At 41.0% G+C, this 21091-nt stretch overlaps 1 protein-coding gene across 4 annotated transcripts; it reads left to right on the forward strand.

Annotated features, from left to right (window-relative positions):
* Positions 1-849: 849 nt before the first annotated feature.
* aclya (ATP citrate lyase a) lies at positions 850-18574 on the forward strand. Of its 4 annotated transcripts, XM_020607389.1 has the most exons (29): positions 850-1027; positions 1114-1366; positions 2750-2913; positions 4137-4259; positions 5766-5828; positions 5934-6124; positions 8324-8403; positions 8913-9043; positions 10080-10198; positions 10800-10936; positions 11025-11086; positions 11173-11290; positions 11407-11561; positions 12281-12374; positions 12809-12950; positions 13073-13241; positions 13333-13437; positions 13527-13723; positions 13796-13877; positions 13960-14070; positions 14200-14327; positions 14451-14544; positions 14714-14868; positions 14964-15114; positions 15209-15352; positions 15526-15639; positions 15735-15817; positions 16153-16229; positions 16333-18574. In XM_020607389.1, exons 3-29 carry the CDS (start codon positions 2755-2757, stop codon positions 16425-16427), a joined length of 3279 nt encoding a protein of 1092 aa, XP_020463045.1. In that variant the 5' UTR covers positions 850-1027; positions 1114-1366; positions 2750-2754; the 3' UTR covers positions 16428-18574. The 4 variants fall into 4 exon arrangements, with proteins under 4 accessions (XP_020463045.1, XP_020463042.1, XP_020463044.1 ...); XM_020607386.1 differs by lacking the exon at positions 1114-1366; XM_020607388.1 differs by lacking the exon at positions 1114-1366 and having other exon boundaries at positions 2753-2913.
* The last annotated feature ends 2517 nt before the right edge of the window (positions 18575-21091 follow it).

The raw sequence follows: 21091 nt of genomic DNA on the forward strand, positions 1-21091 counted from the left end.
CTCGCATACTGAACAAACACCTAAAACTGTTTCAGCAAACATTTAAGTTTTCTTGTAACTAAAAATAGCTGGGACCTTGGTATAGGTGCAGGACAGTCGGTGAAAGTGTGCGTGTGTTGATTTTGTGAAAGATTAAGTGATTTCCTCACTGGTTTGCCGTTCAAGTAAAGAACACTGACAGCCAATCCTCACCAGCGGCGTATATTTGCCGTGTTTCGACCATGAGTGGTGTCTGTGAGGAAACCAATGATGCCTTCACGTACTCCCCGGAATCTGTTTCGATCATCTTCAAAAATGTTAAAATGGGATTTTTAAAAAGTAGCTTACTACGACAAATATTGTAGAAATACCTCCCGTTTGGCACGGTAGATCTCTATATACAAGATTTACAAAAAAAACAAACAAAACATAAGTATAAGCAATCAAGGCCTCACAAAGTCTACTTGATAACAATGCATAGATGTCAAGCCCGTGTTTTGTATTTAAAACAATTTTAGTAGAGCCGCTGTATGTCTCACGGGCACAAGCAAAGTGTGCACGGGGCATGTAGGTGATGTTTTGCTGTTAATTGCAATGAGCCTAGTCTACACAAGCAAACACACAGGGCCTTACGAACCTATTTAATTACATTTCCGATAATGAAAATTAATAATTTATTTTACGTTTGTACACCTAAGCACAGCTACAGATAAATCTGATTTCTAATATTAACACATTAGTCTTTCTCTTCCATCTTGTTTGACTTAATACATTCATGCATACTTGCTTACAGCAAATAGATTATTTTCCCACTGCCCCTGAAGGCAGCAATAAAGCATGGTGTGGAATGAACCAATCAGAGGCCGGGAGACATCATCCAAGCCTATCGGCAGATTATCCATGAAAACAAAACTCACAGGAAGTCTCTTTCTCCGGCACCACTGGAACAAAAACCCTGGGAGAGAGGAGCATCACTGCAGTGAAAACAAACACCCAGCCACAATATACATCCGCAGCTAGCAAAGGAAGGAAAGACATCACAAACAAGGTAAAGTGTTAATTGCGTTTTAAAACAAGCTTTTACTTTTTAAGTACTTCCTTTACCTATGTCTTTCTGTGTGTTTCTAACAAAAGATCATCAGATTTAAAACGAGCTGCTCAGTTCACCACAGCCCACGTTAAACCTGTACTTTTACTACACCACGGTTACCTGGGTGGAAGCGTTCACTGCATGGTGATGTGGATATTTGCCAAACAGGCGTTGCTGGCTGGCTGGTTTGTTGATGAACCAAACAGCTGACTGAAGCGTCTTCTTAAGGATCTGTCACCCAGTCCCTTTGCAAAGTCAGTGATTAGTAGGTCAGTCTTAAACAGTAGGCTACCAGTTGTAAGTGTTATTATAATTATTCTTTTTATTATACCTTTATTGTCTTTTTCATGTGTACACCTGCGCTGATTTAGACATTCACCAACTCCTGGTTTTAAAAGTTATCTTTAAGATCTGGACTTGGTGTTACTGACGTTATGGAGCAGTGCTGTTTAATGCCTCTCACAGGTCAGTTGCACAGAGAAAGTGGATGACCTATGGAACAAGGATTAGCTTTGGTATAAACCGTGCTCGTCTAGCCTGTGACTATTGAGAAAGGTCTATGACAGGCCCATCGATCAGTTTAAGAAATGACTGCCAGTGTTAATGAAGCACACAGATGGAGCAGACAATTATCCATTTTGATATCCATTTGATTTGAAGTAGAAGCTGTGATAACATTTGCCTCTAAAGGCATGGGGAAATCCGGAGCTGGAGCAGAGTTTACCAACAGACTGTTGGGCAGTGCTGTCCTCTCATCCTTCCAGTAAAGTGATTCTTGCATCAAAAATCAAACAGAAAACAAGAGGCAGCAAATAAGATACACACCTGGTTACACTATATTTTGCCAGTGATGTAATTCCAGATTATGGCATCATTTTTAATTGGTTAATTTTTTTTCCTGAATTTGGTTTAGTGATTGAAATAAAATGGTTATAGAACTGCTTATATGACTCCTCTGTACAGTGGAAAATAGCTGTAGATACTTTTTTCCATCTTGTTTATGGCAGAGTTCTTGTTGGTGGAACTCATCTTTACCTGGCTTTGGTGAGTGAATTTCACGCTGTGAGCTTCAAACCGTTGTATCCTGTTGTGAGGTGCGTGCGTTGGACATGACGTCGCTGAGTGAAACCGGTGGCCAAAGTGTAAAGGTTATTACTCCTCCCTTTAGCAGTAACATTTATGGATGCTATTACATCTCGGTTACTTTCTTATTTTACTTTCGTTGCATTGTGCCAAGGTAGGAATGGAGTAACCATAAAATTTATTTCTTTGCATTACAAGTGTCTCAACTGCTTTCCAGTGTTGCTAATAATCAGGTCAGGCTAGTGGTTAGAGTCCCGTTACCTTGCTCTTCACACACACTGCTGTAGCTCCTACATGAAGCCTGTGTGGCAAATAAGTGACTATTATGTGCGGGTCATACAAACCGAGGTTAAGTTACTTGACCTTTCCTTAACATTCGAATAGCAGACATGGTGGTGGTTTTTCCATTCTTCAGGAGAATCTTTCATTAATCTGGAAAGCAGTAAAACCTGTAGCTGTTTAAAAGCTTGCGCTCATTCCTTGTCCCTGTCCGTAATAATCCTATTTTTTTGGCATTCATCCATCTCTCCACATCTCTGTAGCTACTCCTTCATCTCACTGCTCATCTGGTCATCTCTCTCTGTCCTTCCTCCGCAGCAGTCATGTCGGCCAAAGCTATCTCTGAGCAGATGGGAAAGGAGTTCCTATACAAGTACATCTGCACAGCAGCGGCTGTCCAGAACAGATTTCGATATGCCAATGTGACAGCTGAGACTGACTTTGACCGCCTGGTGCAGGAGCACCCTTGGCTGCTCACAGAGGTAGGACCAGCGACTAGTTCTGACAAAAGTAAAAAAAAAAAATTACTTTCATTAACAGTTATATCACAAAACAGCACAGCAAAAATGGAAAATGACCTCCTCTTTATGTAGGTTATTGCTTAGGCTGGCAAAAGAGTGGTCTCTGGGCTTTTGTTAGCTGACGTCACAGACAGCAGAATGATCCAGCAGCTATCTTGCCTGCATGACTAAAATAAAATGAGAGGAGAACACAAGATGAAAAGATAGGGAAAAGTCTCACCTGTCTTGTCCAGAGGGTGGTCAGAGTTCAATCAGGGTAGAAATTTGTAGTCACAGATAAACACGCTGTAATAGAAGTTAACTAACTCATGCAGGATAAAATATCACTTCCCCTCTCTCTGTTCCTCATGGCTGAAGGTTTTTATCAGGGACAAAGATGATTCGGAGAGCAGCTGCACGGAGATATGTTCTGCTGTAGAATTGATTAGGAAATTGCATTAACTTTCACCCTCGGCCTTCTCTTCCTTTGCAAACTGGCAAGCACCCGGATACTAATGGCTCCACTGTCATAAGTCATTCTCTTTATCTGACTCGCAAGTAAGAGGAAACAGGCTCCAGTGCTGCAGTTTGGATATAATTCTTCATTGGCATCATGTGGGTTTAATGGGAGGTTCCTACTTAAATAGCGTTCACCTCAGCTTTCAGCTGACAATATTATTTTGGAACCTTGGATTTGTTGATAAACCCATATTACTCTGAATGGTAACATGACTAAATAAGCAGACACCTGCAGTCACATGCAGTGAATTGAGATGGAAAGAATAACACTTCACTGCTTATAGAGTATTTTATGGATCATTGCAACTTTTTAAATGCAGTTCATTGAACATTTTTGTGCTGGATTTTTGTTGTGTGACTCACTTTGAAATGTGCTCCCACAGACTCCATGTCTGTTGATTCTAGGATGTAACTTACAATACTTTTCATTATCAGCTAGAACAATCTGACAGTTTGTTCAGGATTAATTGCTCAATCAGTTGCTTTATACTGTACCGTATATTCTCCCCAAAATACTTTACGGTAATAGAAAACTAATCTAATCTGAATATAAAGAAAAGGAATGAAGCACAGTTGGAGTCTGTGTGACATTTCAGTAACAGAACCTGACTAATGTGCCCAGTTTGTTGCATACAATAGAAATATTCTGTCAGGATGTGATTGTATTTTGTCTTTCTCTCTTCCAGAGGCTGGTGGTGAAGCCGGACCAGCTGATCAAGAGACGAGGGAAGCTGGGCCTGGTTGGCGTCAACCTGGACCTGAATGGCGTCAGAGAGTGGCTGAAGCCTCGCCTAATGAAAGAGACAACAGTACGTCATCCACCCTCCCCTTCTCTGCTTGTTTTCTGCCAGTCGCCTCCACCCACCCCTCTGTGGGATAGTGTGTACTTTGCTGAATACTCCTCCAATCCATATTATACAGGGTGAGTCACCGAAAAGTAGCCCGCCAAGATGAACGAGCAAGTGGATCGTTTTGGAGGTGGGTTTCTTTTCCGTGGCCCACCCTGTACCACTGCTTTATTCAGTCACTCTTCCTGCTGTCCTTTCCTTCACCCTCCTCTGTTTTGCACCGGTGCATTTGGTTTGTGTGTGCTTTTTGGCTAAACAGCTCCCCAGATTGCTGAGGGATTCGGTGCTAGTGCCTTGCCTGTAAATCAGTCCAGTCGGCAGAAGCGAGCGCTGCTAGTGAATAAACTGTGAGTCCATTTATCCAGTTGACACAACCACTGCCACCGAGACGCCTCATAAACCAAGAAGCAAGTTACGGAGAGTCTACGATGATTCATAAAGCACTGAGATTGTGTAGATCTACTGCTTCACAGATGAGATGAAACTGTCAGCAGCTGCTGGTGGCAGTAAACAAGAAAACAAATGAAGCCACATCTGTAATTATCAGTGCAGTGTTTCAACTTGTGGAGTTATGTTATGTGTGTTGTTGTCTAAAGAGTTTAACAGATTTTGTAGACTTAAAGAAACCACACAGATAACTTGTCACAGAATATGGTTCACATATGGAAAGTAGAATAAACTTGAACCTGGTGTTACATAATGTACCAAAGCTTTATTTCATCATTTCCAGCAAGTTGCAACCATAGACTGTGGTTGCAACTTGCGTAGGAGGGTTTTGTCAATCTACTAAGTACTGTTGGTGTGTTTTGTTTTAGAAGCCGGCCATTCACTCACATGCCGTTCTCATTTTATCGTCAAGGCAGTAATGGCGGTGCCAGTCAATTTATTTGAATTAGCCTGAACCTCTTGTGGGATTTTCAGTCAGACAGTCTCCCCCCTATTCCTCATTAACCTCTTCTCTACATGCAATCTTCAAAATGGCATCTCCCTCTCTCCCTTTTTTCAAATCATTGTGTTCTCTCCGGCTGACTGCTCTCAGCCAGCCGGAGAGAACACAAAGTAAGGGTTACTTTTTGTCTGCTGGCCTTTAACAGAGGAACAGTGACAGCCTCACTAAATCAGCTGTGTTAGCGGGGTTCTGCCTAGACTAATACGTGATGATATTTTCTTTTTCATTCTTCTCAAACTGTTTCCTTTCTTCATTTAGAATGCCGGTTCACTTGTACCAAGTTGTGGTCCTGTGTTATTTGTATTTTTTTTTATGTATCTTTTGTTCCCTCCTTTTCCCATGAGTAATGTAGGGAATGATGCATTATGGAAACATCTACAATCTGCAGATCAGAGAGGTGGTGGAGTGTGTCTTTTTTCCCCACTGGTGTCAATGCTAATATTTTGTTTAGCTTGTAACGCTATCTTTTATCTGCTAAGTATTTCACCTCAAGGCATTTTTCTGTTTGTAATCCATAGGTGGGAAAAGCTAAGGGCATTCTGAAGAACTTCCTCATTGAGCCATTTGTCCCCCATAAGCAGGTAAACCACTCATATCAACTTTATCACCCTGTAAGTTTGAAACGTTTTGTTAAAAGGCATTTGTTAATTGACGCCTTTATCAATTCAATGGTCCATGGTGCTCAGGAGGAGGAGTTCTACGTGTGCATCTACGCCAGTCGGGAAGGGGACTATGTGTTGTTTCACCATGAGGGAGGGGTGGATGTGGGAGACGTGGATGCCAAAGCAAAGAAGTTGCTGATTGCCGTGGATGAAAAGATCAGCGAAGATTCTGTGAAGAAAGAGCTGCTGACCCACGTCCTTAATGACAAGAAAGTGTGAGTTGGACAGTAATTGGAATGTAGAACTTCAGCTTTGTGTCTGTGATGCACAGTAGGAAAATATGGGGAGGGGGCCCAATATTAGGAATAGAGGACCTACTGTATATAATATAATGCAACACAATAGCTTGAACCTTGTGCTGTCCATATCATTTTTTGCAGGCACTGTGTCAGAGATGTATGTATTCAGCACTGGCACTTCTTGGTGGTATAGTTTGTGTTTCTTGTATCATAAGACAAAGTGGGAATAGACCACATAAAAAAAGAAGTCTAATACTTGTACTAATACTAGTCTAATACTAAATAGTCTAATACTAAAATTGTATATTGTAATGCTTAATAGAATTAGCATTTTGGCTGTTATTAGCAGTTAATTGTTGATCAGAATAGACGACTTCCATAATAATAAGATTTTTGAGCTATTTTGAAGAAAAGAACTGTGGAAATGTACAAACTGAACGTGATTTGCTTTCCCACTCGGTCTGTCATACCATCTGATATTTATTATTAATCAATACTGCTGTACTTGGGTAAAAAAAACTACAAAAAGGCAAAAAAAAGGGACGTTTTTCATTACATAATGAAACTCCTTGCCAGTGGCGTAAAGCAACAGCATCATTCAGCTGATGTAAGAGAGTGTGCACTTGTTATTTGCAGTAAATGTGGGGGGAGCAGGAGGAGATGGGCGGAGGGTTTCCATTAGAGAAATGACAAATCCCCTCCTCTGCTTCGCCTCTTTTCGATCAGCCTCCACCCCCAGCCTTTTTTACACTACAGCCCCATTCAGAGCACGTCTGTTTCTTTTCTTGGCTGCAATGCTCTGGCTCGTCCCCTCCAACCCCTCCCATCCATCTCTCCAGAAGCACTATTGTGATGGCAGATTCTGGCCAGACTCACTGTCTTGGCTGACATTGAAGAAGCCACCTCAGGAATCACTCTGCCGACCCCTGCTCACCCCACACACTCCTCCTCACCCTGCCTTCAGACTCTTGATGAAAACGAGCAGTTTTCCTGCCCTGCCATCAGAAGCAGACGTGGGAAGCTGGGTCACTGTGATTTTCTTTTTTATTTGGTCACCATTTTCTCCCAGCGGCCAGTCAGTTCTGACAAAGTCTGACATGGTTACAAAAGGCTCAGAGCTGCCTAAACAGTTGACAGGCAGGAGAGGAGAGCACACTGCCTCCCTACACCTTCTCCTCCACCAACCCCCGACTCCCCACAGCTCAGCTTTGACATGTGAAGGCAAATTAGTTTTTCCCCTTTTCTACTGCACCATCTCTGCAGCTAATTTACAGGTAGATTGTTTCCTGTCCACTTCAGCCTTAACAACTCTTCAAAGATATTGCCTGTAGTTTGTCATGGTTTGACTCCCATGGAAATTTGAATGGCCCTGTTGTTCTTTATTAAATCCCCAGGTATCATCTATTGAATGATCCACGTATGAAGCGTGTTGACAGATGTTCAGTGACAAACTGAGAATTGTACTCTTTTATTGTTATTCCACAGGAAATTTGATTTGCAGATTAGTCGTTAATAAAACTTAAAAGCATAAAACATTAAGGATATTTGTTTATATGTAAATAAAATTATTAAAAGTATCAAAATAAAAGCTGTTGACCTCTAAGGCAAACTGTTAAACCAGTGTATACATTTAAGAGTTTGGTGTTAAAATGATGTGAATGTTTAGCAAATTAGAGGATAATTTAATGGGCTGTGTGTGTTTAGTTGAAATTTGAATGTTTTCTTTTTCTGCCTTCCTAAAGTTAGTTATTCTACACATTTCACATTGATATGACTTCTCAAAGTAACAGTGTTTTTTTTTGACAATTTAATCTACCAATTTTTGTTTTGTCTATAAAATCTCAGAATAGTGAGAAATGCATATTAAATTTCCCCACAGGCCAAGGTGACATCTCCAAATTGCTTGTTTGTCTGACCAACAAAACAAAATCCATCGATATTCAATTTACAATGAAGTAGAATACACTCACATTGAAGAATCTAGTATAAGCAAATGTTTACTTTTGCTTAAAAACTCACTCAGACAGTACAAACAAACACAAATTATCAAAATAAATGCATTCACTTTTGGTTTATTGCTGAATCGACTAATTGTTTCATGTCTAATGTGACGATAATTCCTGATAAATGCTGCAGCAGCAGAGTTTTTATGTGTTGAATATTCCCTCTCTGCAGAGTCCTGGCCAACTTCATTGTTGGACTCTTCAACCTCTATGAAGACCTGTTCTTCACATACCTGGAGATCAACCCACTGGGTAGGTTTGTCTTGGTTTTGTTCAAATCCCTGGTAACTTCACAAGCTCTGCCTGATAAATATGTTATCAGATTATGAAGTTGGAAAGGGAACATCAAACGTTAAAAGGAAATTAGGGAGGAAAACACAAATATATAATAAAATATAATCATGAACCCAACCACACTTTTTTACGCTGAGGGAGAAAATGAGTGAATAATTCATGCACTTGCTGTTTGATGAAGGCAGCGTGTGTTTATAATCCACTAATTGGAGACCAGTACATACCCTCTGGCAGATGTTGCTGACATGGTCGTGGGTGCTGAGGCTGGCTATTCCTGCCTCCACCACATATTCACTTCCCTTCCACCTTCTGCAAGAACAGCGGGAAGGTTGTGGGTCATCTATCCCTGAGCAATGTGTTCTCGAAGTTTTTATGGCAGTGCTAACATGGTACACCTTAGTAGCTGGCTGTGTGTGTGAAGCTTGTTCGGGTATAGACTCAACACTTTTTCTCTCCTCCATCCTCAGTGGTCACAAAAGAAGGAGTTTACGTGCTGGACATGGCAGCCAAGATTGACGCCACGGCTGACTACATCTGCAAGGCCAAGTGGGGTGACGTGGAGTTCCCTCCACCTTTTGGCAGAGAGGCCTGTCCTGAGGTGAGAAAGGACTGGAGAGACTGCTCAGGAGGCAAAGCGGGTCGTCCCCTAGCCGCAGTGTCGGTGGATCAATCCCTGGTTTCTCCAGTTCACATACGACGGCATAGCCAAGGGGGCCCACGGTCCCCATCTTAAAATTACCCCACCCACAAGTGACAAGCCCGTCATTCTAATTTTTTGCAAAGAAAGCCCTTAAAAAATCTGACATGCATTTAAGACAACACATTTCAGTTGAATTTTTTAGGCAAGGGTTCTTAAGAAAATTAATTATTTTTGTACATGATTTTGAGATAAAACTATTGAAATGGAGTGCCATGTTGGTTGTTATTAAATTATACAAATCATTGATGTGATAAAAGTAACAAAGAAAAGCAGGAAATCTGATGTATGTTGTTTTGTGACGTCAGAACTTTGGGCCAGACGTTTTTGCCTCCATAATTCATTATTATATTCTATAGAATACAGATGCACCTAGAATTATAACCACTTGTAGTTTTTGACCCAGAATCTTGACATTTAAATAAAATTTCAATTCAATGCTTTGATTCAAAGAATGAAAGATACCACACTGTAAAAAAATACAAGTAAAAGTTTCATATTTGAAATGTTACTTAAGCAAAACTACAATAGTATTGGCAGAATTTATTATATTTGTTTATGTAGGATGTTTTTCCTATTTTTTTCCTGATGTGTGTAGGAGCTTGTTTGAAACAAGCTGTCTGTGTACCAGACGTGCTGGTCTAATTGGGCTGCTGTGAGTCTAGAGTGGCGGTGAGGGACAGTGGGTGTCTTTGATTGGGAGCTTTTTTTTTTTTTTCCTCGCCACCAGCTGCGTCCCTGACTGTCACAGACAACCACTGATGTGCATTACATTCACTATCACTCTTAATGTTTATACAGTATTTCCAATGACTGCCTCTTTTTCAAGTCAGTTCGAGTTCAGGCAATGAATTGTGACAAAATGTAGTGGACCTCTGCAGCATTCATGTAGCAGTTCTCTCATCTCTTCACTGACCTTGGCCATATTTTTTTGCAGGAGGCCTACATTGCCGACCTAGATGCCAAGAGTGGCGCCAGCCTCAAACTCACCTTGCTCAACCCTCGAGGCAGGATCTGGACCATGGTGGCAGGAGGAGGTGCCTCAGTAGTGTACAGGTACCCGGTTAGAGCGTCGGAACAAGACAAAACCACACAAAACAAATCCTGAATAAATAAGAGAACATCAGCCATGTGACTGAAGTAATACAACTGGATGTTTTTCTTTGTTGTTTAATCTGTCCCCTGACATTATGCTCATTATATCGCTTGCACTATGCGTAATCGGGTTAAGCATTAGGAGAGTGTGCCAGTGATGCAGTAGGGAGACTGCTGGTGCAGTAGCTCAGACTCTGCCCATTCAGCTGCCTGCTATATTGGATACTTAGATGCTGCTCTTCTGTTGAGAGCCTGGGAGAATCAGCGGCCTCTCCCTCACTCTGCCATCTGTCAGGGGTGTAAAGCATGACATGCAGACACATCAGCCATGACTAATTATTCCCTCTGTGCACTGTTAAATTGCGTCTGTGTACCACGCAATATTAATCCAGAATAAACAGAGAGTGCATTTAAGTGCATTTTGGAGTTAAGTGCTCAATTTCTAGTATTTCTAGAAATCATCTTTATTGTTGGTGCTAGAATGATGGCCCCCATATAGGAGACAGCTCTTGCTCCCTTTGCTTTTTCCTCTGTATGGATAACCAATGTAAACCTTTCCTAGTGACACAATCTGCGACCTGGGGGGTGTCAACGAGCTGGCAAATTACGGGGAGTATTCAGGAGCGCCAAGTGAACAGCAGACCTATGATTATGCCAAGACAATCCTGTCCTTGATGACCAGAGAGAAGCACCCTGATGGTAGAAAAACTGCCATGTCAAAACTTTCTATGTGTACTGAAAGAAGACCCGCAACACCACCCGCAGTGCGACGCACAATATGTTCCAGGAAAGGTTTTGATTATTGGAGGAAGCATTGCAAACTTCACAAATGTTGCAGCAACATTTAAGGTACAATATAACATACTTTTTGTTTATTTAGTAACTTTATGCACTTAAGTCAGGTTATTTACTGGGTGTATCCTTGTCTTTGCTAGGGGATTGTTCGGGCTATTAGAGACTATCAGGAGCCACTAAAGGAGCATGAGGTCACCATCTTTGTTCGTCGTGGAGGCCCCAACTACCAGGAAGGTCTCAGAGTAATGGGGGAAGTTGGTATGTTACACATTCTTATTTTGAACTGTGTCAGTATGTCTTGAGTAAACCCCCCCCCCAAGCACCTGCTGATTTTCATACACCACATTTAATTTTGTTCTGCCTGCTCTTCTCAGGCAAGACCACTGGGATACCCATTCATGTCTTTGGCACGGAAACTCACATGACTGCCATCGTTGGCATGGCACTGGGCCACCGGCCGATCCCCAACCAGCCTCCTGTTGCCGCCCACACTGCCAATTTCCTGCTCAACTCCAGTGGCAGCACATCGGTATGACACATACTGGCTCTACAGATACAAATAGACTGTCACTTTGCATCTCCAAATCCACCAATAGTGTGGTCCAGTGCAGCAGTAGAGTGGGCAGAAGACTTGGTGAACCAGATAATCAGGAGCCCAATAGCTGTTTTGTATAAGAACATTGCAGGGCATTGTGAACTGCTCTCACTCACACAGTCATGTGACCACAGTTACCCACTGCAACTGCCTCGAGGTTTCCATTAAGTGCAGTGTGTAGACTTTCAGCACAATGTATGTGTGTCTGCACCTGTCGGTTTTTGCTTGTTTGCTTCAAATGTAGAGATTTATATGACATAAAAATGACAAGGAGAAAAAACACACACTGTACAAAATTGTGCACTACAGATAAAGCAAGAGTATTACAAAATAAAAGTCATACAATCCAAGCATTTGTGTTAATAAATATTTTTTGGCAAGCTCAAAGTACTAAAATCTTTTTAGCCATCCTTCATAAAGCTCCAGTCAGCAGCAAGACAAATTGACATGGTGATGTCTCATAGAATAATCTGAGCTTTAGTGCTACCCTGCTCTTTTATCAAGTTTATAAAATATAAAGGAGCATAATTTCATAGGTATTTACAGTTAAATCAATTCTGAAAAGAGCTCTTTTCATAATATACACACACATTTTTTAAATGTGCTTAGCAGAGTAAAAGTTGACTAATTTTTTCTTTTTTGGTCATTTCCAGACTCCAACATCCAGCAGAACTGCTTCTTTCTCTGAAAACAAGGCCGGAGTAGAGGCCTCACCAGCCAAGAAGACCAAAATTGGAGCTCCTGCTGGTGAGAAAACACCCTTAATATTGCACTGGTAAATCTTTGCACTATTAATGCCGAGGTTTTGATGTGTTCTCATCCGTGGATTCATTGCAGGGCAGCATGATAGGTATAATGAAGTCTCAGTATTATAGCTCCCTCTTTGGACAGCAGGAGGACTCTGCAATCCAAACTCAATAAAGTGGAACTTGACAGTGTTTGCATATACTGTTTTTGTTGTAATTATTTATAAAAGCAATTGGCAGCTTCGTTCTGTTTACAATTCCAGATCCTCAAAGCATCTTGAGCTTTGTAGTGACAGACTGTCTCTTTTTGCTTTTTTTATAATTTATTGATGCCAGAAACGGCCTTGTCAGTTTCCTGAAACGGTTCACTGAGCACATCCATTTTGGTCATCTTGTTTACGGTTTCCAGCTGTAACAGCTCTCCTTTCCTTGTAGCCAAGGCAACTACACTCTTCAGCAAAAACACAAAGTCCCTAGTGTGGGGTATGCAGACCCGGGCAGTACAGGGCATGCTGGACTTTGACTATGTCTGCTCCAGAGATGAGCCATCTGTCGCAGCTCTGGTCTACCCGTTCACGTAAGTGTGCTCCTCTTCAGTTTGTTTACTTTGGTCTGCTGTCATGTAGTAAAATTCTCCCAAGTCATCATGTTCTTTTTCTCACTGTGTGACAAATGCTTTTCTGCATTGCTGTCTTCCAGTGGAGACCACAAACAGAAGTTCTACTGGGGTCATAAGGAGATCCTCATCCCTGTGTACAAAAACATGAGTGATGCCATGAAGAAGTACCCAGATGTGGACGTGCTCATCAACTTCGCCTCATTGCGTTCAGCCTATGATAGCACTATGGAGACCATGCAGTACCCACAAGTAAGTGCACCATCATTTTGTGCCATCTGCAAGGTACTTAACAGCTGAAAAAGGTTCTAAAGTTTAAGTCTTTTTATTAATTTGCTTTCAGATTCACACTATTGCCATCATCGCTGAGGGAATCCCTGAAGCCCATACAAGGAAGATCATCAAGGCAGCAAATGAGAAGGGTGTCACAGTCATTGGACCGGCCACTGTTAGTCTTGCTTCACTTCTCATGAGATCTCAGATGATTTCCCTCTGTGACTTTTCATCCTAAGCAACTTAATGGGTGTTTTCCCCCAGGTTGGAGGAATCAAGCCAGGCTGTTTCAAGATTGGGAACACCGGAGGCATGCTAGATAACATTCTTGCCTCCAAGCTCTATCGTCCAGGCAGCGTGGCCTATGTATCCCGCTCAGGCGGCATGTCCAACGAACTCAACAACATCATCTCCCGTACCACTGATGGTGTTTTTGAAGGCGTGGCCATTGGTGGGGATAGGTATGTAACTGTCTTTTGTAGTAAGTAAGCATGTGAGGGAGAGTTGGTGTGTAATTCTGTACGCTTCTGCAGATATCCTGGCTCTGTGTTTACTGACCATGTGCTGCGCTACCAAGACACTCCTGGAGTAAAGATGATTGTTGTACTAGGAGAGGTGAGGAATAAATCTACACACACTGGTGCCTGCAGCTTAAACCAGGTTTTGATTTGCTACATCCTGTATCTCCCTTCTACAGATTGGAGGCACAGAGGAGTACAAGATTTGCCAGGCTATTAAACAGGGCAGGATCACAAAGCCAGTGGTCTGCTGGTGTATCGGCACCTGTGCCACTATGTTTTCCTCAGAGGTGAGAGGGCAGATGTAGAGGCTGGTGCATTTCATGCACCATTAGGCAGTTGCATAATAGATTCAAAGAGCTAATGAGTGTTTTTAATGATATTTTTGACCCATGTTGCACCTTTTTTCCCCCCCTTAGGTTCAGTTTGGCCATGCAGGAGCCTGTGCCAATCAGGCTTCTGAGACAGCCGTTGCTAAGAACAAGGCTCTAAAGGAGGCTGGTGCTTTTGTCCCCAAGAGTTTTGATGAACTGGGAGAGATAATCAAGTCAGTACACAGTCATGTTCATTACTTCAGGCTAACATAAATTTCAGATGAGTTTGTCAGTATTTTTTTATAATGAATCCTGCTCTCATCTCACAGTCTTGCATGTTGTTTTCATCTGTACAGATCTGTTTATGATGACCTTGTTGCCAAAGGAGTTATTCAGCCGGCCGGAGAGCTGCCTCCTCCCACTGTGCCAATGGATTATTCTTGGGCACGAGTGAGTATGTCAGCAAGTATATAAAATAAATTTAAATGAACTTTTAGCTCATCAGATGAGTGAGATGAGGGGAAAACCGAATCCCCCTCTTTTAAAATGAGATGAAATGGAGCACGAGTACGTGGAGTCAAAATTTTCTTTTACCCGTTTGCATCCGTTTTCTCTGCAGGAGCTTGGTCTGATCCGTAAGCCAGCCTCCTTCATGACCAGTATCTGTGACGAGAGAGGTCAAGAGCTCATCTACGCAGGCATGCCCATCACTGAGGTCTTCAAGTCAGAAATAGGTCTGGGAGGAACTCTGGGGCTGCTTTGGTTCCAGAGGAGGTCAGACTCTTTACCCAGTAGTTATGGTAAACACACTCTTGAGAAATCCTTGAACCATTTACACATTATGTGATATTTTCTCCCTTTGTGTGCAGGTTACCCAGGTATGCCTGCCAGTTCATTGAGATGTGCCTGATGGTGACAGCTGATCATGGCCCTGCTGTTTCTGGTGCCCACAACACTATTGTGTGTGCCCGAGCTGGCAAAGATCTCATTTCCAGCCTCACCTCTGGTCTCCTCACCATTGTAAGACACTTACAACTGTGATTTATACATGTACTTGATTTACTGACCTGAGAAACTCCAGCAGAAAATGTAAATCTTTTTTGTCACTTTTCAGGGTGACCGCTTCGGAGGTGCTCTGGATGCGGCCGCAAAGCAGTTCAGCAAGGCATTTGACAGCGGCATGTTACCCATGGAGTTTGTCAACAAGATGAAGAAGGATGGCATGCTGATCATGGGCATTGGACACAGAGTCAAGTCGGTAAGTACCATACTTGTTTAATATCCAACAAGTTTAGCTGTTTTGGAAGAACTTGCATTTAAAAGAGTACAAAGAACAGAGCTGTGCTACATTGCTAATGTTGCTTTTTGACTTGGGAATAACATGTAAAGAGCTAGTACTATAAAAATAAATAAAACTGATTAATTCCACAGATTAATAATCCAGACATGAGAGTCCAGATCTTGAAGGACTTTGTGAAGCAGCACTTCTCCTCGACCCAGCTGCTGGACTATGCTCTAGATGTAGAGAAGATCACCACATCCAAAGTAAGCTTTATTACTTTATTCTTTCTTTACTAAATAGTTACATACTTTATATCTGAATGTTTTTTTTCCCCTTTGTGTTGGCTTTGTGGTATTAGAAGCCCAATTTAATCCTAAATGTGGATGGCTTCATTGGTGTGGCCTTTGTGGACTTGCTCAGGACTTGTGGTGGTTTTACAAGGTAAGCCAATAAATACCGGATCTTCAGTGTCTACAGTCTCCTAAAGTAGAGCCACTTCTTTTAGAGTTAAAAGACAACTCAGATCCTTGGTTCTGTGCTTTATTTAGCCTACCTGTTACCCCATACTGCCTTGGAATAATTTTGAGCTAAACCTACAAGTGTAAGGATTTATTCAGTGATATAATAAATAGGTGTCATCTTACAGAGACCTGTCTCTCTACTCAAAATAACTTCTTATGCCAAATGACAGCCACATCCCCCATACTGTATTATGCCAACACTGAGTGCAATGTCTGTTCAAATCAAATCTTTCCCCATCCATCATGCCACCGTAGAGATGAAGCTGATGAGTTTGTGGAAATTGGTGCCCTGAATGGCATCTTCGTCCTGGGACGCAGCATGGGATTCATCGGTGAGTCGTTTCTGTGTAGACTGCTGGAGACAGTAATGCATGCAAGATGACAAATACTGGCACTTTGTATGTCAATCAGTCCTTCCTTTTGGTATCTCCTCAGGTCACTACCTGGACCAGAAGAGGCTGAAGCAGGGTTTGTATCGTCATCCCTGGGACGACATTTCCTATGTGCTCCCAGAACACATGTCAATGTAATCGACTGTACTAAACCTGAAAGTGCCAGCTCTTCTGTCCACAATCCCCCCCACCCTGGCCATCAGTCCCCAGCCCACACTGTGATCCATCACCTCAAAGCAGTGATGATGATGTTACTGTTGATATAGAAATGACAGATATTAAAAAGACTGTTTGTTAATAGTTTTGGAAACCTGTTAGTGCTGCAGTTCTGTGAATAATAGTAAAACCTGCTAAACTGTGAAGCTCCAGTCAGACTTTGTAATGGGGAGAGCTGACGATGAATCAGGTGTACAGGTGAGGGAATTACTGTGGAATATTCAACTGCCCACCACCGCTACCACTACCCTCATGGCTGCAATGCTGAAGTACTGTTATGCATCCCAGAATATTATGTCCGTGTGTTCACCTAGCAAATGTGTCTGTATCACAGGCTATTGTGTCTTTGTGCAGCTCTCTTTAATGTGCCATTTGAAAATCATCAGCTTGCTACAAGGGTGAACAGGTAGTGTAGTAATACCTATAGTAAAGAACATGCTGTAGATCAGCATTTTATTTGTGCATTGATTGTGAAAATTAAAATGTACAAGAATGTTATCATTTAGATTTTCTGTATTGGTTTTGACACACAGTCATCTTACTGTGGTAAACAGGAGCATTTTATGAGTCATTCCTGGCAGGTGCTGCTATTTGCTCTCCCCGGGAACTGTTCTCTCTCAGCTGCTGCAAAAGGTGGGAGTATTTTCTTCAAGGGTTTAATTGGAAGTTGAATGTTGTTAATCATAAAACCAAATTAAAACATTAAAAATTACACATTTATTTTTCTCCATTTATTTAAGTGGATTAAGGTATTTTTGTGATAAATCCCTAGATTCAGTCATGGAGGTCCATCTTTTATCAGCAATGAGCTACAAAATGAAATATTCAGCTTCTTTTAATGGTCTATTCTGTTTCATATTGTGAACATAAATGCACTAATCCTATTACAGTAAAATGGATTATTAGTATTATAACTTTAATGTCAGCAGAAGTTGCATTTTGCTGTTTAGTTCCATATTATTTATTTATTACATATTTCTCTATATTCAAATGATTTTCTTTTATTTTTTTAATTGAGCTTGATCCACTACTTCTGTTTTAACAGTTATATGACAGAAATTATACATATCTCACCTTAGAAATTTTTGACACACCTTTAAGATGGCTGTGTTTGTATGTGAATAATTTGCTTATAATCATCGGACAGTACACGAAGATTAAAACTTCTGAATTCTGTTAAAAACGAAAGGAAATGATACACTTTCCCATAGGGTGTGAGGTTCAAAACTGTGTGTGGCAACCATCACCGGTTGCCATTTTAATGTGAATGTTACAAAAGTGTAGAAAATGTCTGGGCAACCACAAACTTTACCAGTGTTGTTACAGTGTTTTTGTTTCAGTGTGAACTGAATGTGCCTCTGTCCTGATTTGTTGTCAACTGTGTAATTAAGTAAAATGTGATTAATGTAAGATGATGATTCAGTAGCTTTGTGGTCTTGGTTGTGTGTGCAGCGTTATCTTATAGTTAACCACTTTCTAGATGCAGTGTTGAACAGTTAATTTGGTAACCAGTATCATTAACCAGTAACCAGTACAGTTCATGTTATCACAAGTTAGAATTATTACATCAAAAACAATGCAAAAAGCTAAAGGTTAAAAAAGGAGCACTGTGACATCTTTGACCACACATTAGAGTCAAAACAACAGCAGAATGGCATCAATTGACAAATTGAATTAAAGAGCCTATGGCATACTTTTCCTTGTTTTTGGACTCATCTACAATGTTACAACGGTGAATTATCATCTTAGACCTGACCTAAAGCTCAAAAACTGAGGTGTACGTATCTTCTAGTACCTCTATGCAGAAGCTACTCAGTTTATACACGTCCCACAAACTCGCGAGCGAGACTTTTTCTGTAACAAAAATTATTGCGTGATAGCTTAATGATTTCCTTGAATGGGCATAATCTCCAGGCAGTTGTGCATTCATGTGAGCTTGCCTGACATCCACCAGTGCCATTGTAACAGTGCAATTTTTCAACTGCGCACGTTTTTGAGGATATATTTTACCTCCTGCTGCTGCACTGTGATCAGGCTGGTTTTCCACGGAGCACAGTACCTGTTTGTTTTGACTGCTTGAGGCCAGTGTGTCTGCCAGATGTGATGTGATGCAGGTTAAGGAGTAGATTAATGATCCATGATGTTGTTGTCAGTGCTACGCTACCTGCTGGAATTAAATTCACTACTTTGGGACTGTATGTGGTCGTGTTGGGGAAGACGTAGTGACCGCTGGTTGGATTTACTGACCTTGGAACTACTTGAAAGTGAATGATGTTTCCACTACTCGGGACTTAAGATTAAATAAAAAAATAACAACACACATTGCATGTCTGTTAATGCATTGTTTCTGTAAAGAGAATTGTTGTAAGGCTGTAGAAGTTACTATGTCTGCATTATGCCAGTTAAAATATGGGTGCTCTCAATTACACACTTTGTTTAGAGTGTTACAAATCTCTTTTCATCGGTACATACCGCTATGGAGGAGAAATTCATATTAATTAATGCTGTTGGGGTTAGTTGTGCTGTCCACTTGCAACACAACACAGCAGGAACTGTGCATGTTCATGAACTATTCTCTCATTTTTAGGAAGATGCTCTCTGGTTGTATGGTTCTGAAATAATTACAGATTATTTGGAGTTATGATGGGAGCAAAGCTAAACTAAAGGTGCCCAAGATTAAACATTAAATGGCTGGAAACGAGCAAAATGAGCATGTCATGGGCACTTTAATAAATTATAAATCAAGACCTTGTCTCTATATTTTTGTCCTACCCAGTTACATATATGAGAGGATCAGATTATTAGGAACACCTGTGAATATAATGTATTCCAGTACAACACCACCTTTAACTATGGCCTCAATAGTAATCATATCATTGAATTTATACATTTAAGGCAAAAGATGTTAAGGCAGAAGTGTTGCAATGAAGTGCATAGAATTGTACAGGTGTAACTAATAAAGTGGCCAGTCAGTGTACATCACACATAGTGGTCCATGTTAAAGTTAGACTATTCATTCTGCATTTAATGAATAGCCAATAATATACCTGATGGTCTTGTCACACAGTCCAAATAACGTTTGTGTTATAGACATTTAACAAACAAGTGAACCTGAGAGAGAAAGGGAAAGTGTGGAGAAAGATGTCTGTGCAGGGACCTCTATGTAGGCAGGTGTGTCACCACCAGCTATCCATTGCACAATACAATTTCAAAGTAATTGAAGAATTTATGTTTTGTGGCTTTATGAGTTACAAAGGATGACTTGATTGATTTTTTTAAATTCATGATTTGTTGATAGACAAATGGGCTGCTTGGCAGACAAATTAGTTATTACTATGAAATGCAGAAGAATGCCATAGAATGTGCAATACAGGGCCAGATCTTTATGCCATAAAAACATGTTGATAATGTTCTTAATGTATGTTGAAATAAATATTTTCATAAAGATTAATATTTCTACATTTTTATCTTTACTAATAGTTTAGTAGCAGCAGGCATTGGGAATAGTGGGCAAAGCAATAAACATTCAAGAAAAAAAGTCATTTGTGTTATGAGGGTCCTGTGACCTCATAACTTTTGTCTAGCAACGCCCCTGGTCTATACACAGGCTGGTATAAGTGTCTTGACAAAGTCTAAACCTCCCCATAACCTTTAACTTGTCACAAGCTACTTTTCTGTGCAGAGCTCAGTCAGCAGTGGGAACGGCCGAGCAGGCACAGACGTCATGACGTACTTACGCTTATGTCCTACTGCGCATGTCAGTGATTCTCCTATGTTTACAACGCCGAAGTTGGTTTCTTATTCGAGATTTTCTACCGCTTCGGTTACTGGCACAAAAACTGCGCCAAAGGGTACGTTTTAGCTTGTCTACGAATGTATAAATGACACTCTAGTCATTGTGCATAATTATTAAGCTATTATTATGTACTTGGAGCAATTTGTGTGCTGAATGGTTGAGCCAAACTAAATAGCTGGCTGCTGAAACAGCTTAAACCGCATTGCTGTGTTAACTTTGTATGAAGGGGCAAAGAATATGGAAATAATATGTAAATGTGTAGAGAGTTCAATAATTCTACATTTTAAGTAGGCCTGAACAATGAAAGAGTTTTTGGTTAATGACTAACTGCACAGAGAAGGAGGTGAAGTAACGTTTTCCTTTAGCTGTTTCAACCTCGGCTCATTATTCACAGGATTACATTTTGAGGCATTTTTAATTAGAATCAATATCAGCTTAATTGGCCAGGTGTGTTGACACAAGGATTTTGACTCTGCTACAGCGGCTCTCAATGTTTGTACATATTCTTGTGTAGGGCAATAGCAAAGGGTAAGTAAGCAATATACCAATATAAATAAGCAAAAGCAGTTAGACTGTTTCTATAGTGAGGCTAACCACTTGCCGCTAAAATATTACACTTTATATTAGTTACCCTTTAAATCGTGTATGTGAAATCTCGAATATAAAACGCACTTCGCGGCCGTTATCTGTTCTGACTCCATGTATGTGTGTCTGCGTATGTCTCCTCGGATCCTTCACTAGTTAACTTCACCTCCCATCAGTGTTCTTAACCAGGGCTGGCAGCAGAATG

This window comes from Monopterus albus, unplaced genomic scaffold (assembly GCF_001952655.1).
Source record: "Monopterus albus unplaced genomic scaffold, M_albus_1.0 scaffold85.1, whole genome shotgun sequence".
Lineage (NCBI taxonomy): Eukaryota > Metazoa > Chordata > Actinopteri > Synbranchiformes > Synbranchidae > Monopterus > Monopterus albus.

Coding starts and splice junctions, on each gene's coding strand:
- aclya (XM_020607389.1), top strand. CDS start 2,755: ATGTCGGCCAAAGCTATCTCTGAGCAGATGGGAAAGGAGTTCCTATAC. Junction 11,291..11,406: donor CAGAGTAATGGGGGAAGTTG/GTATGTTACACA, acceptor TGCTCTTCTCAG/GCAAGACCACTGGGATACCC. Junction 14,545..14,713: donor TGGATTATTCTTGGGCACGA/GTGAGTATGTCA, acceptor TTTTCTCTGCAG/GAGCTTGGTCTGATCCGTAA.